This window comes from Drosophila navojoa, chromosome 4 (genome assembly GCF_054131105.1).
Source record: "Drosophila navojoa isolate 15081-1374.11 chromosome 4, UAZ_NAV_1.0, whole genome shotgun sequence".
Lineage (NCBI taxonomy): Eukaryota > Metazoa > Arthropoda > Insecta > Diptera > Drosophilidae > Drosophila > Drosophila navojoa.
In genome coordinates this window covers 24,581,937-24,598,252 of record NC_142892.1, presented here as the reverse complement: position 1 = coordinate 24,598,252, position 16,316 = coordinate 24,581,937, and the positions used below count along the sequence as shown (strand labels likewise).

General features: G+C 46.4%; 3 protein-coding genes across 3 annotated transcripts; all 3 read left to right on the top strand.

Moving 5' to 3' along the window:
- Nucleotides 1–72: 72 nt before the first annotated feature.
- LOC108652139 (putative phosphatidate phosphatase) lies at nucleotides 73–1,643 on the top strand. Its single transcript, XM_018102232.3, has one exon. The coding sequence runs from the start codon at nucleotides 688–690 to the stop codon at nucleotides 1,609–1,611; it is 924 nt and encodes a 307-aa protein (XP_017957721.1). The 5' UTR covers nucleotides 73–687; the 3' UTR covers nucleotides 1,612–1,643.
- A 2,464-nt stretch (nucleotides 1,644–4,107) lies between these two features.
- Nucleotides 4,108–5,224, top strand: LOC115561828 (putative phosphatidate phosphatase). Its single transcript, XM_030386324.2, has one exon. The coding sequence runs from the start codon at nucleotides 4,108–4,110 to the stop codon at nucleotides 5,137–5,139; it is 1,032 nt and encodes a 343-aa protein (XP_030242184.1). The 3' UTR covers nucleotides 5,140–5,224.
- A 2,491-nt stretch (nucleotides 5,225–7,715) lies between these two features.
- LOC108652138 (putative phosphatidate phosphatase) lies at nucleotides 7,716–8,850 on the top strand. Its single transcript, XM_018102231.3, has one exon. The coding sequence runs from the start codon at nucleotides 7,805–7,807 to the stop codon at nucleotides 8,780–8,782; it is 978 nt and encodes a 325-aa protein (XP_017957720.1). The 5' UTR covers nucleotides 7,716–7,804; the 3' UTR covers nucleotides 8,783–8,850.
- Nucleotides 8,851–16,316: the final 7,466 nt, after the last annotated feature.

Sequence of the window (16,316 nt, the reverse complement as noted above, 5' to 3'; positions counted from 1 at the left end):
TTAAATTAGAAAGCAAAGACCAATCGCAGTTTTACTCAAAGTTAGCTGAGTGGAACGCCTCAGCGAGGAGTGGAGCGGGCGGATGAGCACGCAACGCAAATCTCGATGCAGCTGAAGGATTTCTCCTGAAATATGTTTGGCCAATGAGCAGCTGGGATGCCAGACTCTCGTGGCTACTCGATTTCAATTCGGAGCTCAGAGCTGGCGACTTCTTTAATCGTGTTTAGAATGTCTCGCATAGTTTTACAGTTAGTTTTGCTTTTTTAGGCAGACATAATCGAATAGAGGTCTGAATGCGCCATAGATTCTCGGGAGCAGCAGATAGTCAACAAAGCCCATTTCAATAGCCAAAATTAGATATTGCCAAGCGGACAACAGCCGGTTGAGAGACGAGGAATAAATTAATAAAGATTTGCATACTTGAGCAATCGATAAGCAGCATGGGAATGCGACAGCCCGACTCGGCTGGGCTGTGCATTGTTACCGTCTTTTCGAGTAACAGCCCGACACAAAGAACGTGGCCAGCTCGGTGGCTGGGGGCTCTTAAACAAGTTTTGCATGGTGGCAACTGGCGCGGCCCTCGTAACTGCGATAGACATGTAAATTAGCCACGAGCCCAGCTGCAAGACACGGCGACCTCACCGCCAGCTAGCCAAGCAGCCAAGCAGCCAAGCAGCTAGTGTCAAAATGTGCGGCAATCCCAACACGCGACTGCTCTCGCGGCTCATCATCGACTTTCTGCTCCTCCTGGCCGTCTACGGCGCCGCGCTGGTGGTGCTGCCCCAGCAGCTGGCGACGGCTCAGCGCGGCTTCCACTGCAGCGACGCCAGCCTGCGCTACCCGTACCACCAGCCCTGGCTGACCAAGGCCCACCTGACCTTGGCGGTGGTGGCCTTGCCAGCGGCCTTCATCTTGGTGGTGGAGATACTGCGGGCTGCTCTCCTGCCCAGCTCAGCGGAGCTGCGGCAGCGGTTTGTGTTCGTCGGGGCGCGCATTCCCAGCTTCATCAGCGAGTGCTACAAGGTCATCGGCGTTTACCTGTTCGGCCTGGGCCTCACGCTCCTGGTGATTAGAGTGGCCAAGTTCTCCACTGGCCGGCTGCGTCCGTACTTCTTCGACGTGTGCCAGCCCAGCTGGGACGACGAAGAGGAGAGCAGGCAGAGCTGCGGCTCGCAGCCCTCAAGCAACGCCACTCGCTACATCGAGCTCTTCAGCTGCACTGAGTTCGCAGCCTCGCAGGAGCTGCTCGCGCTGGTGCGCCACTCGTTCCCCAGCGGCTTTGCGACCAGCACTAGCTACGCCATGGTCTTCCTGATCTACTACATGCAGGCCCGACTCTTTGCGCCCTGGTTGAGGGTGCTGCGCGCCACGCTGCAGTTGGCCTGTGCGGCAATGGCGCTGCTGGTGTGCCTGGAGCGCCTCTCCACCTACCAGAATCATCTGTCCGATGTAGTGGCCGGCCTGGCAGTGGGCTTCAGTCTGGCCTCGTTTGTGGTCATCTTTGTGGCCCACCTGTTCAGGGAGGTGCGAGTCAAGCGCCGCCAGTGGCCTCGGAATGAACAAATCTACGGCTATGCGGGCTACTACAATCGCGCCACATACGGATACTGAATGATTAATAAACGAAAAAACCCATTCGTAAACTAACTGTCTTTTAGCTGTAATTTAGCCGAGGGATCAACCCGTAGCCAAGCTCAGAACCAATCCCATCCATCAACGACAAGCTTACGATCCACACAGCCAGTGAAATACCTCCGATCGCAATCCACTCTCTCTGCACAACAAACCCTCTCTCTCTCACTCTCTCTCTTTCTTTATCTTGCTCTGCTTTGTTACGCTCCATCAACGAAAAGAAAAAGCAACAAGTGGGCAAGCGATTTGTTTACAAAGTCAACAAGAGCGAGCGCACGCATTTGTTTTCAATCAGTTGCGATCGGCGGTCGGCAAGCGCCGCTTGGAAGTTTCATTCGGATCGATGCAGTCGTAAAGCCAATAAAAGATCGTAGGGCTGGATATTGCGGACAATATGAGCCATAAATAGAAATGAATGCTGCTAATAGAAGTTATAAAACAGGCCTCAGCAAAGCATCGCAAGTGAGTACAAACTGAGGGTGGAGCAATCGTCACTTTTTCCGTTGTTTATTATTATGAAGTGCATCATCGGTTAAATTGATTTTGGCTTTAAGGCCTTTACTCACTCCATTTCAAGTATGCAGAAAATAAAAAACAAATAATAATAATAATGCATTTAACGGGCAGAGTTCAAAGTGCATTTTAAAATGCCAACAGTTGACCCGCACAAACAGAGGCAAAATGAAAATGAACATGAAAATGAAAAAAATAAGCGCCAGTTGCTGCATTCGAGTTACACTTACGTATGCTAAAAAACAACAAAAACAACAAAAAGTGAAGCATACAGAGACGAGAGCCTTAATTCAATCAAATGTCGCTTATTCATTCAATTAAAGGTCGCGCCATTTGACGTCCCACAACGACTACAAATACGGAATTCGAATACAAATACGAGTATGAGTATACGAATATGAGTACGAGCAGCCACTTAGCGGGTGGGTGGAGTCTCTGCATACATATATCAGAGTATGCTTTTATAATAGTTGACAGAGTGCTTATTGGAAAAGGGTATATTGGTGCCTCAGTCTGTCTGGGACTAGAGTGCCTATGAAACGTATAGTAGATTTAGTGAAGATGGAAATCCTATGATATTGCTCACTTCTGCAATGACGCATTCGGTTTTATTCCGCAGCCATAAGTTTTTGGCAAATATTTCAGATAACTTCTAGACAAAATCAGCAAAAAGTCACATTTAGGCTCTTTATTAGGCGTATCATGCTATCTGATGTCTGTAATCACTCTGAGTTTATCTAAATCTACGTTTTGTTTGGCTTATGAGTATGAGCGAGTATTACGCAGTCTGTTGCTGCCGACTGCACAGCTCAAATGAAGTTGTTTTAATGCAATTAACTGCTCAACTTTGTGCATGCAAAGTGCATGTCGCATTCGCTTTTGGGGACGCACTCGGCACTCGGCCCTCGGCCCTCGGCCCACTCGGCATTGGCCAGACGGCTTTACGGCGTTTACGAGCGCGGAACTCGGCCAAAGATCAGAGCGCACAATGGGGGCCATTCTTGTTCTTGGATCTGGAGGCGCAACAGATTAGCGTGTTCGCATTGCACTCTTAGCTGCCGCCTCATAGATGATAATGCGAATCTGCAATTGAGTGCGTGCAACGCGCCAATTCAATGCATCACTGGCTCCAAACAATAGGCGACTACTTAGTCATGAGCAGAGCGAGTGAGTCACCCCGCGGGGGCAGCTCTTGACCCACGATGTGCGCTCCATGGCAGGTGAAAGCGATAAACACAGCGAACGGCAGCGACGGTTTGCCAGTCAGTTTTATCACTCAAATAAGCTGAGCATCAATGAATCGGCACAAACCCCGTCCAAGTGACGAAGCTGGCGCTTTAGTGAGGGTCGGCTATCTGGAACACGCTTTTATTTATCTTATCAAAATGATCTTGAGCGGCTCTCTGCTTGCGCTTATCAAGTGCCCACGAAATTGCTACACTGAGCGAAGGGTCGCAGTGCTGCGAAATTGTCATGTGTGCGATTCTTAGATAGCTCCACTTTTCGGTTCTACGTGAGTCTAATTTATCAATGCTGCTCTTCTTTCAGTGCACACCCGCCGACTGCGAATACAATCCGAATTGCTTGTAGTCTAATCTAGAACTAAGCTAACTGCATGCACAATAAACTAAGAAAGAGACAGAGAGAGCGAGAGAAGTGAAGGAGAGACATTAAACACACTCAATTTGCGCTGAGAGGAGCTCCGTCGCGCATGAAATGATCGTTAAATTAAAAGAACGTTACCCACTCGAGGCCAGCTCAGTCAGCCGCTGACAACGAACCCGCAACGACGCCAACGAATTCGTCGGGTACAAAAAAAAAAAAAAAAAAAAAAAAAAAAAAAAAAAACAAAAAAAAAACTACAAAAATTAAAAAACCAACGAACCCAAACCTAATTAGACAGCATAAAAATTGGAATATTAACTAATTAAAAACGCATTGAGACCGGCGAGAAGCGGAAAAATGCGCGACGCCGACAACGAAAATAGCACAGCCGCCTCCGCCGCCGCAGCCGCAGCCGACGGCCTGACGGACAGGGAACTGAGACGAGCCTCGGCCGCCCAGCGCCAAACACTGCGCCGCCTGCTCATCGAGCTGTTCGTCATCGTGGTGCTGACGATACCCATCTACATCTACGAGTTCGCCGTGGAGCCAGCGCGGCGCGGCTTCTTCTGCGACGACGAGAGCATACGGTATCCCTTCCAGGAGAACACCGTGACGCCCGTGATGCTGGGCCTACTGGCTGGCGCCTTGCCGTTCCTCGTCTTTGCCGTAGTCGAGTACGTGGACTCTGTGCGCGCCGGCGAGCTGTCGTCCACAGTGGACCTGCTCGGCTGGCAGCTGTCAGCCTGGTGCGTGGCGCTGGGCCGGCAGCTGACCTACTTCGGGTTCGGCATGCTGCTGACCTTCGACGCCACCGAGGTGGGCAAGTACACGATTGGGCGCCTGCGACCGCACTTCATGGCTGTGTGCCAGCCGCAGCTGAACGACGGCAGCCTCTGCAGCGATCCGATCAATCTGCATCGCTACGTGGAGGACTACGAGTGCGCCGCAGAGGGCTTCACCGTTGCGGACGTCCGGCAGGCGCGCCTCAGCTTTCCCAGCGGCCACTCCAGCATAGCCTTCTACGCGCTGCTCTACACGGCCCTCTATCTGCAGCGCAAGCTGAGCTGGCGCAGCTCCAAGCTTATGCGCCACTTCTTACAGTTCCTGCTCGTCATGCTGGCGTGGTACACTGCGCTCAGCCGCGTCATGGACAGCTGGCATCATTGGTCCGATGTGCTGACCGGCTCGCTGCTGGGCGTGGCAGGAGCCCTGATCACCACCCGCTACATAGCCAAGCTGTTCAAGTCGCCCTTCCACGACGTCAGGCTGGGCGTTGGCCTGAGACGGCAGGACACCTCGGCCACGCTGCAGGAGGTCTGCCCCAGCACCCCACCTCCCTATTGTGTGAACAGCAGCTACAGCGATGACCAGTATTGTACCAAAGTGTAGCCGGATGGGATTCGAAGAGATTCTCCAAAGTGCAAATTTGCAATGAAACATTCCAAATCAAATAAAATGCAGCCTGAATGAAAAACATATTTGTGAAACAGAGTTGACAGAGCTGCTAGAACAGATACGTTAGCTGTAGTTCATATGTATTTTGTAGTACTCTAATTAACACATAAGTCCATTGTAGTCCAGTACCGAATCGCCCAAATGCATTTGTAAACATTTCACCCATTCCATGTATTCATAAGATTCATTCAAACGTTTACGTATTGTATATTTATATATTTATATGAATTGGGCACCCAATATAAAATATATTTGGCATTCAGCATCGCAAGTCATAGTTTCATGATAAGCTGTTTTACTCATATTGTATTGTAATTTTCCTGTACACACATCAATAAATTTGTTCGCTTAAAAGTATTCTTTGAGGTACGTGAACTATAAGCTATATATTTGCATGCCATGAATATTATCGATAAGCGCCTATTTCTCCTAATTAACGACTGTATACAGGGCATTCAGGTACGTATGTATGTATGCACATCTGCTTATTTGTTTATATAATTTATATTTTTATTTATATATGTGAGCCTATGTGTATTTGTGCCTCAGTCATGAATTCGAAAATATGTTTGTATACCACTTATAAATCCTTTTTAATGAGGGTGCTAAAAGTCACAACGAATCACGAACGATGATGAGTAATATTCGAAGCTAACGCTTCGTTGAATCTGATTCAAATTTCAAAATCATATCTCACATGTTATGCTCAGCGTATTCATAAACTGTAAAATTGCCTTGCTTGCCATGTTTACTTATATTTGTAATCAATTTATCTACCAATTTCACCTCATTTCATCAAAATAGCCCAATTGTTTTATTGTTGCTTACAGAGTATACCCTCTAACTGTGTTACATCTATGCTAGAGTAATCGCTGTGGAATTTGTGGGAGGAGTGATTTTTCGGAATTCGGTAAGCAATGATATATGTACATATGTATATTATAGACACAGGGTAAATGAATTACAGGGTATTGTATGCTCGACTACATACATTGTTGAATACTTATGCTGCGTCATCTACACGACGCGCGAAGGAAGGGACTGGCATAGATAATAAACTTTTCACTGGGCCTTTCTTTGAATGATCGTGGGAAATCGTGTGCCTCGGAGTCGGGCAGCAGCTCTGCTCATCTCAAATTTGGGTGACTCAGATAATTCCAACTGAATTCTAACAAGAATATGAAAGCTTTACCTAAAAGCTCAACAAAATCCACATATGTGTTGTCAATAATATTTTGATTATAATGTTGAAAAAAAACAAGCTCATATACATTTGACTTCTCAAGGCCAGACAAATTACAAAATTGAAAATATTGTCGAACAACTAGTAGAATCCCCGAGACGCAACACGTGCGCGAGTGGATGCGATGCTTATCTGTCAAGGCCAATAATTTGTGGAACTAATAAAGAGGCACTGATAACACAGAAATTATATTTAAAGCGCAGCACTGAGAAATCTTAAGACTCTCAAAATATTGAGAAAAATAAGGTGCAAACGATCTTTCCAATGGGAGGAGAGTCTGTGGATGACTAATACTATATCATGCAGTCTATAAGATATTTTAGTTTATTTATACTCATTCACGAAAGTGAAATGAGTATATTGCCATATAGTGATTTTTCAAATTCTGCTATATTTTGAACACCATTGATGCTAGAGATCTCAAATTTGGTATACATACTCGGAGTCAAAAGTAAGATAGTTAATTTAATTTTTATACTCATTCACGAAAGTGAAATGAGTATATTGGCGGGTATATCTCCTCCCATTAAGGGCGTGGCAAATCTGATAAAACTGTATCTCCTAGAGTTTTTAAGCACACGTTACACGTGAGCTGATTCTGAGATTCTATAAAGATTGATGCAAAAATTAGATGTCTACGCTTTTCATGGGCGTGCCAAATCGGACCTGACGATATGGTGATTTTTCAAATTCTGCTATATTTTTGACACTACTGATGCTAGAGACCTTAAATTTGAAATATATATTCTCGCTGACCTCCCAAGACCAAAAAGCTTTGGTGGAGATATGTCCGCCCACAGGGGGCGTGGCAAACCTCAGTTTATATCTCCGAAAGTATAAGAACTAGAAGCTTTAAATTTGGATAGATAGGTTACTAGTAACTTCCTCTATCGATTCTCCAAATAATATTGTTACGCCTCTTTAGGGGCGTGGAATATAAAAAATCCCCTGCCATTTTTTCATTTTTGGAGCGTAAACATCCAAACTCTGCAGCTCGTTCCTCCCGACTGCAACGTTCTTACTTGTTTATATTTTGATATTCAACAAACAAATTCCCATTCACATGGAACTATTTATTTTGTTAACTAAATATACCGCCGGAAATGATATACCTAAAGCGAACAGATTTGTCTGACTTCCCTTAAGCTGATGTATGTTAGAGTATTTAATCTTTGCCATCCTGCAGAAAAAAAGTGTCTGTAGTGTTATATATGTATATAATTCAGCGGTAATCAGCAGCGATTGAATCGTCAAGAGACCTGACTTTATTATATTGAAATCATAATCTGAGGTCTAACGTCGCGCCTGGGTGCTTGATGCGATCAGTAAAGCGCAAGCTGCCTAACTGAACGGATCATGAGTTTCGATCTAGAAATCAGAGGAGTGTCCCTTCAGCGCGGACAGTTCCGTCTCCTGCTGGACGTAACGCTGCTTGGGTTGTTACTCCTGCTGAGGACGTATTTCAAAGATCTATGGCCGCCAACAACACAACGAGGCTTCTTCTGCGACGACGAGTCACTAATGTATCCCTACCGGGAGAGCACGGTGTCCTCCCTCATGCTTCATTGTATCAGTATCTATTTTCCGATGATGGCTTTGCTGATCCTGGAGACCAGTCGAGCTTGGCAGGGGAGCCGCCAGTACTGGTATGTGTACAACACCTTGCGCTGGTTCATTGTGGGCTATTCCGCGCAATCACTATTAAAGGATATGAGCAAGAATGTTATCGGAAGGCTGCGTCCCCATTTCTTTGAGGTCTGTCGGCCGCAGCTGCCCGATAACGGCTTCTGCTCAGATGAAGTTAATCGGAGCGGCGGTGTCTATCACACAGTTTACAGGTGCCGCACGGATCTATCGGGGGCCACCGAGGAGATGCTCGCCGACATCCACGTCTCCTTTCCTAGTGGCCACTCCAGCAACACTTTCTACGGCCTGCTCTTCTTGGTTCTCCACTTGGAGCGCATCCGCTGGCCGCTGCCTGGCAGCTTGCTGCGTCCAGTGTGCCAGCTGCTCTGCGTCTGCCTAGCCTCATTTGTCGGCCTTAGTCGAGTCATGGATTATAAGCACCACTCGTCGGATGTTGTGGCCGGTTCGCTGCTGGGCGCCGCCATTGCCTTTGCGGCTGTCCGGGCGGCAGGGCTGGACGAGCGCCTGCGTCTAGCAAGCGGCAGAGGGCAAAATGCAAATACGTCGCCAGCCAAGCCAGCTGCTCCTACTCCTGTTGCCATGGCTGCCTCTGCTGGTGGCTCTGCTGGTGCCCCTGTCGAAGAGGACCCCGGAGCGAAGCAGCTGCCGCATGATTTGTGCCAAGTTACGTGCCACAGCTCTAATTAGTTTTAGTTGCGTTTCAGCCCTAGCTTGTTAAAGCAACCGACAGTAAAGATGGACAATTAAAAGTGTAATTTGTTGCTTTTTCTCATAAGATACAATGCGCATATAATGGGGCTAGTTGATAAGGCGGGCGAGCGTCTGTCGCTTCCTTCCTGCTGAGCGGCAGCCTCTAATAATTTAGTCCCAGATTAAGTCAACTGTCGCATTTGTGTCTCGTTTTCCGCGTTCTATTTGCTCTGGCATCTACATACGAGACTGCTTACAAGATTCCGCATAGTTTTGCGTATAAGCACTATAGAACTGTGCAAATATTTTGAGCTCAGTCAGTAAACAGTGGCTGTCAGCACCGAAATATTTTAGTAATAATATTAAATATAGGGGTTTTTCCTTAGATTAGCTTACCGACGCGAATTCGGGAATCGTTTACATACCTGCAAAAGATTGAACAAATTATCAATAAATGGAATTTTCATTTGGTTTTTTGAAATCGTAGTTAATTTTACATAATTTAAAAACTGCGTATGAAATATTATTGTTTATACCTCAGAGCTCAGGCTGAAGATGTGAACATTTTAAATACGAGTCTGTGAAAAGAACAATAGACCTATTTCTGTATTCCGCTTTTTATCCAACAACAAATTACCCCGTCTGTACAACATCCAAGTATGCTCTCTGACCGAAGAAGATTAATGATAATTCTATTGAATAATATAATATTTGGCCAACTGCTGCATATTCTCAGTGAGTCAACTTCTTTAAAATAAATGTATTCTATGATGTTAAACTGAATAGTTGAATTTGCTGTTATTCGTGCGAAATTCATAGTCAACAAGAAACTAAATTTTGAGAGTTCGATTTTATTCGTTCTATTTATGGCTTGAGGCTGAAGATAATATAATAGGAGGAACTTATCGCCCGAAGCAAATTGATTGCAATTAGCGCGCTTGGCAAGCTTCACAAACCAAAACCCATTGAAAGCCGCAGAAACAGACGCAGACACAGAAGAGTCGTGACGTTGACAGCGGTGCCACAATTAGCGACTCTTTTAGTTTCATTAGAAACAAATTTTCAAATGACTTAATCCCAGTCTACGCCATTAGCACGCCCTCTGCAGCCAGGTCCAGTTCAGGAAGAGGCATGGGCACATGGAGAGAGAATGGAAGGGACAGGCAAAGTCGCTAAGAGGAATAAATAAATTTCAGCAGCAGGCGCGTAAATTGGCACAAGCGAGGGATTCAGCGGCCCAATTCGAGAAGCTGACGATGATGCGCAACACCTGAGTCTCAGATTCAGTATAGGTGCTCGAGTCTCGGACGATTAAGGGCTACCCTCATCAGGACACGGAAGCTCTTGCCAGGCATTTTCACTTGTGGCCCGCTTAATTGGCTCATTTATTTTGATGGCAAAGAATATGTTGGCAAAGTGTGGTTCTTTTATTCGCTCGGGCCTCGCATTTACCTGGTCTCTTGCCGCCTCTGCTTTTATTATGATTAATTATGGCACAAGCGCACAATTACAGACACATCTACACCGCAGAGAGATACGCAAACTGACCCCAAGCTTCGGTTTCTCGCCAAGTTTTGCAACTGTGTCAAGCTGATGTTGTTGGTGTTGTCGTTGTCTGGCTCCCAGATTCGAATGATAAATTTCTATGCAATTTATTTTAATCTGCTGCGACAGAGCCCCCCCTCCTGCCGCGAAACTAACTTGGCAGCTAGTTTCCATGCGTTAATTAAATGGAAAATATTTGCACATAACAGCTGAGTTGGGAAGGGAAGGGCAGCGGAGGGCAGCAGGCAGAAGGCGGAAAGCGGTTACTCCTAAAGTTCTCCTGCAATCCAATGAATTGACCTATATTTTGCATTAGCGAAAGTTTTGTTTTCCACACAGCAACAACAGCATGCAGCAAGTGAGAAGGGCAGTCAAGCCTCACTGTGGCCCGATGAAACAGAAATTGACTGCCTGAAGCAGCAAGAGAAGTCAAAATGAAGAGAAGAGAAACTTCAGTGAGTAAAGTAGAATTAAAGTACTTTTTACAGACTGGTTGCTTACTATCTGATTTCAATGGCGACTCTAAAGGGCTGCTCGTATCATTACATGTATATTTATATTATTTATATATATATATATGTATGTATATTTTTTCTGTACCCTCCATATATGATAGATTTGGATTCTTTCAGTTATTTTACAATTTTCCAACAGTATATGATTGTATATTTCAAATGAGTGGCTTATTTTCGAGTTGCTTTAAGCAACTCTTGCTGCTCGGGCCCATCAATCAGCAGCTCGCTTAGCTCACACGAGAGATTTTTCAACCCACCTTCCGCAGCACCGTCTGTGCCCATCACAGTCAGCAGTCAGGTGTGATAATGCGGCATGCGTACAGCTCCTGTCCGTTTCTCTCCAGTCTGCGTCCAGTCGAGTCAGTTTGTCACTCTGTCGTATCAAGCATCGCCATCATGGCCTGCCACATATTTGCATGCCTCTTTGCCTGTCTGCTTTACAAAACATCCTGAAGCTATTCAGGGCGATCTCTACCCTTCTGGAGCTCTAGAGTCGATGACTGTTGCTTAGCACCGTTCTCAAGCATGCCTGTAGTACATCGATTTCATATGACCACATGAAAGATATGGCCAGCCTCATTACATCCATGCGTATAGGTCTCTCTTTTATTAATTATAGTATAATTTCTTTATATCATTCAAGGACTGTCGTATGAGTCCGTCAACTATGCCGCGCCTAAACGATATTTGAAAGCGTATCTCAACTGTGCCATGGCTTTGCCGCATTCTGTTTCCGTTGCTGTTGTTAATGCTGTCATCGTCGCACCGAGCGCTTCATATTTCTGCGGTTGCCAGTTTGTCCATTGAATTTCCATGGGACTCGGGATCGGGATGCCATCCTAGCAACTTTACCACTTGCTATTTGCTATCAGCAGCCGCCTCTCCGCAGTTTGCAGTCCGCAGTCCGCAGTCGGCAAACGACCAGTCGAGCAGTCGCCAGTTGTTAGTTCTCGTTCTCAGTAATCTGCGCCCTCATTGGCTTCGTGTGTGCAAAGACAATTTGATAATCGCAAAATGCAGCATAGCTGCATAGTGTGAGTTAATGAAGCTTGTGTGCTATGCTTGCATCCTTGTGTGCCACCTTGGTGCCCTTGCGAAATATGCTCTGGCAGACCAGACAAGACCACACACACATACATACACATACATACACATACACACACATACACACACTCACACACGCACGCATCGTGGTCCTAGCGTTGTTTGTTAGAAAACAAGCAGAGCGTTTTGCTTGCCAATTAGTAATTTGTTTGCCGCCTGGTTGACTTGAGGACGAGCATTCAAACGAGATAGAGAAAGAGAGTAAGAGTGAGCGAGAGAGAGAGAGAGAGGCTGTGCCTTTTTAAAGAGCTTCGGGAGGGAGCACAGGTACTGGCTGGTTCAATTTGGTTTCATTTGATGACAATTTCCGTGGCGTTAGTTTAACTCGTAAAGTTTCGCCGATTGTAACTCTGAACGTTCTCCATTATTAGTGTGAATCAGATCGACAGCAATAACAACTCAAGCCGTGCACATGCCGCTCGGCTTATCCCCCATTCATTTTCAATTTGTTTAAATTAATTTTAAGCAAGCTCTACTTGACAGATTACAGTTCATTTATCAGATGCTGCCTGGTCTGCCGCTGCAGCGAACAACGCAGCTCTGCTCCCATGCTGTTAACTAATTTAATTTTTATCGACTGACAAGACGAGCGAGTTCAATGTGACAATGCGATAGCTCAACGGCAACAGCAACGGCAACGTCAACAATGACACCGACTATAATAATGGACGATGTGCTGACCCCCCCGTAGACATCGGCAGGGGCATGGCCGATGCAATCAGAGGGCGACAGCGGGACGTCGGCGATCTTGGATGGAACAGCCGGGCGGAAGACAAAGTCGGACTTCAAATTCAGCTTGGCATTGGCCCTTTGTAGTGCGGCCGCACGATAGTCGAAGTCGCTTTGCGCCCCGCTGTCTAGAAATCACACGCAGCCTCGACACGTGACGTCGACAGCAAGAGCGTCAGCCATTTTGCGTTTTGTGTCGCTGCCACCATCATTATTAATACGGCCGGAACGGCACGGGACCAGCTGGACCGGGCCGGACAACAGATCCGGGTCCGGGTCTGGGCGTGCCATAACGATGCGAGCGACATTTGCTTCTGCACTAACTTCCGTTGCGTGGCGTTCGTGCTGTGATTTTTTCCACGCTGCCTCCTGCCATTCGCCTTGCAGGCATTCGCTTTGGCTTGGCTCGCCGGCAATTTTGATTGCTTGCCAGTCGGAGCAGCTCCTGTCCGGCCAGCCAAAATAGGTGTGGCCGTCAACTGGCAATCAACTTTCATTTAGCAGCATCATTTGTCTCGCTTGTTTATTGCCCGGTTACGTGTTGGTCAGACTTAATGGCTGTTATTGTCGCCAGCACCTGCTCCTGCTGCCAGCTTCACAGACTGACTGTCTGTCTGCCTGTCTGTTTCTCTGCCGAACTCAAGGGCAGTGCAACAATTCGTTGCACTTATTGAAATTCAAGAAGCCGAAACTGCCGTTTAGTTACCAACTCCAGTAACAATTCCCAGCCCTCTCAGCTTTATCTGCCGAAAATTAAATATTCAACCCGTGAGGCATCCACGACAGGTAAATGTCGGACTGCATTCCTAGCACGGCATACTCAACCGCACAGTGGTCGCTGATTTATTTTCGACTTAGTGGCAACGGCAATGGGGCTTGGTCAGCGACAGAACGTAACGAGATTCAAACGCTGCTGCCGTTTCTAATGCCGTGTTGATTATGAATATTTCAGCGCAGTCTGGCGAAAGGCAGCCCTGATGACGACCCACGCGATGATGATGATTATGCTGATGACGTTGACCGCATGCGCCGCGAATGAGCAATAAATTTGTATGACCGGCCCTGGATTCGGGCGGTCTGCATATGAATTTACATTTTGGCAATTTCCAGTTTTCGCAGTCTGTTCCGTCGGGCCCTCGCCTCAGTTCAATTGGTCGGCTGCATTTGCCTATCGTCGATTGCAAATCTTCATTGGAGTGCAGCGCGTAAATTCCGTTGCCACGTTCATTTGGACCGTGGGTCTTTGCGTCCGCTGGCCGAGCTAGGAGATATTGTGGATCGCTTCGTTCTGCCAGCAAATGCAATTTCCTAATTTCTCACTAGGGAAATGCAGCTAAGGCTGGGACTGGGTCCACATGTCCGACTGCCCTGCTGATTGAGCCAGCTGGTGTTAGGCTAGCACCCGGGGCACCGCGGATGGGGGAGTCGAAAGTCGACGGTGCTGCGCTCGCCTCCGAATTAATGACCCGGCGCCGCAGACAAGCAGCACAAAAAACCGCAGACAAAGGAGCATAAATGCATAAAGTGGGCGGCAGTTAGCCGCGTCATCCTTGCATTCCTTCTCCACACTTATTTGACCCTGGTGCGCCTGAGCTTAGGCAACGCAAATTGGCTTATGCATGAGCTGCCCAAGCGGACAGAAAAACGGTACGGAACGGACGTACCCGAAAAGCTTCTAACCAACGCCTGCATGTAAGGAAATTCGCGCGAAGGGAGCCAATATGATGGAAACACCAGCTTGGATGCATTCCCAGCCCCGCTAACAGGTCGGATAGGGGTCAGAGAGCGGGATAACTAAATTGTTGGCAAAGTCTTTGATTAGCTTACCCCAGCTGCAGCTCGACGGGTTGCTCGTAATGCATTTCGAAAACCACACGAGCGGAATTTATGTACATCCGCTGGCCAGCTGCAGAAGAACACATATGTATATGTACTATGTCTCAAATGCACTATCATGCTTAGAATCACAAGTTTAAGGAAGTTGTAAAACAGCTTTAGTGCTTAGCCATTAGTTAGTATGTAGACTTATACCAATTATCTTTCACTCATAGGTCGTTTCATAGGGTGTTGTTGTTCTTAGTTTGGGAAGCTGTCCAAAGCTTGCCAGATACCGTCTGTGTAACACAGAGCCTTTGTTAAGCTGCTATTTGGCTGACCCTTCGTATGACCAAGGAAAATCAATAACTAAATGCTGACAAGCAAACTTCCAGCCGTGAATTATAGGCAAGGAAGTGACCCCTAAGTCAAGCTGCCGACACAAACAGTCCGACTAAGTAAGAAAGGCTTTCTCCAAGTGAATTTTTTGAAGTCCGTCTTAATTCTATACGATTCGACGGTCTTCGGTAAATCGGGTTAAATTATGAATATATAACAACATACATTTGCAGGAAGCGCATTCCACCCCTTACACAATGTAGAAGTATTCAGGGTATGAACTTTCCAGCAAAATTGGATTTGTCAAAATAGCATAGAAAGAGCATGCGAGGGGCAGACTCATTCCGTTGGGTCCCATATGGACCGGGGTGGGCAAATAACCAGATAATATGACATAAATGATTGGTTTGAGGGCGGCGCTGGGTAAAAGTAAAAGCTTCGATTGTTTTTAGTCGCAATGGGAGATTAGGGTTCACAGTAACAGTAAAAACTCCCTCTCCTACTCCTGCCACTCATGCTATTGCTGTTGTTTCCAGCGATGATGACGACATAAAGATGCGGCTCTTAAATGTTATGGAATGCCAATCTTCAATGTTATGGAGGGCTTGGTTCGTAACACGACGAGAGCGAAGGGGTAATCGCATCATCATCAGCTTTAACGACGCTCCAGACCAAACCAGACCAGACCAGTGGTCGTCCTGCGTTCGATCGCAAAAATAGCGCGTATGACTTTTCAAACGAATGACAGCAATTAACGCAGTCAATGAAGTCGAGGCCATTGTTTGCTTCTGTTCGACACACCCTACAACACCGACTCGCCTCTCCTTCGCCTTAGCCTTCATAGCTGGTGTCGCATTTCCTAAACAATCGCAATTGGGTCGCGCTAGGGCACATAAAAACAGGCTAGCTGGACCAGAGTATGGCCTGGCAGGTTGTTGCGTCCGGCTGCTGGGTTTAGAGCAAAGCTGCCCTTATCTGACTTCGCTGTTTGCGCCGACTAAAAGGTCCAATACAAACAAAGCAGCCAAAAGGCCAGACCGGGACCACTAAATCTGTTATTTATATGCCATCAGCGGGTTATCATAGCGCCTGAGACCAGAATGCGCCTGTTTGTTTACTTAAACATAATTTTGGATTACCCAATGCGTTTTGAGTTCTATGCTGTTCATACCTGGGCTCTGGGTAATCGAGGGTTCTTTGGACTACCTAGTATCCTGAGTTAATAGATTAACACTTAAATTATTTTTGTTGAATTTAACATATTTTAAAATATACAAAATCCATATGAATAATTCATTTAATTGATGGCATTTAGTTTGATTTTAACAGAGATATGACGCCTCTTAGATGATAATGTAAGATTTACTTAATGTAGAAAGAGACCCAAACACCTTCAGAACATAATGGTAAACCAATCGGGACTGTCCTTCACACAGGCAGCTCACTCATATCAACTTTTTGTTGAACCCACGTTTTGAACTATT

Excerpts from the sequence above, each read along its gene's own strand:
- LOC108652139 (XM_018102232.3), top strand. The coding sequence starts at position 688 with ATGTGCGGCAATCCCAACACGCGACTGCTCTCGCGGCTCATCATCGAC.
- LOC115561828 (XM_030386324.2), top strand. The coding sequence starts at position 4,108 with ATGCGCGACGCCGACAACGAAAATAGCACAGCCGCCTCCGCCGCCGCA.
- LOC108652138 (XM_018102231.3), top strand. The coding sequence starts at position 7,805 with ATGAGTTTCGATCTAGAAATCAGAGGAGTGTCCCTTCAGCGCGGACAG.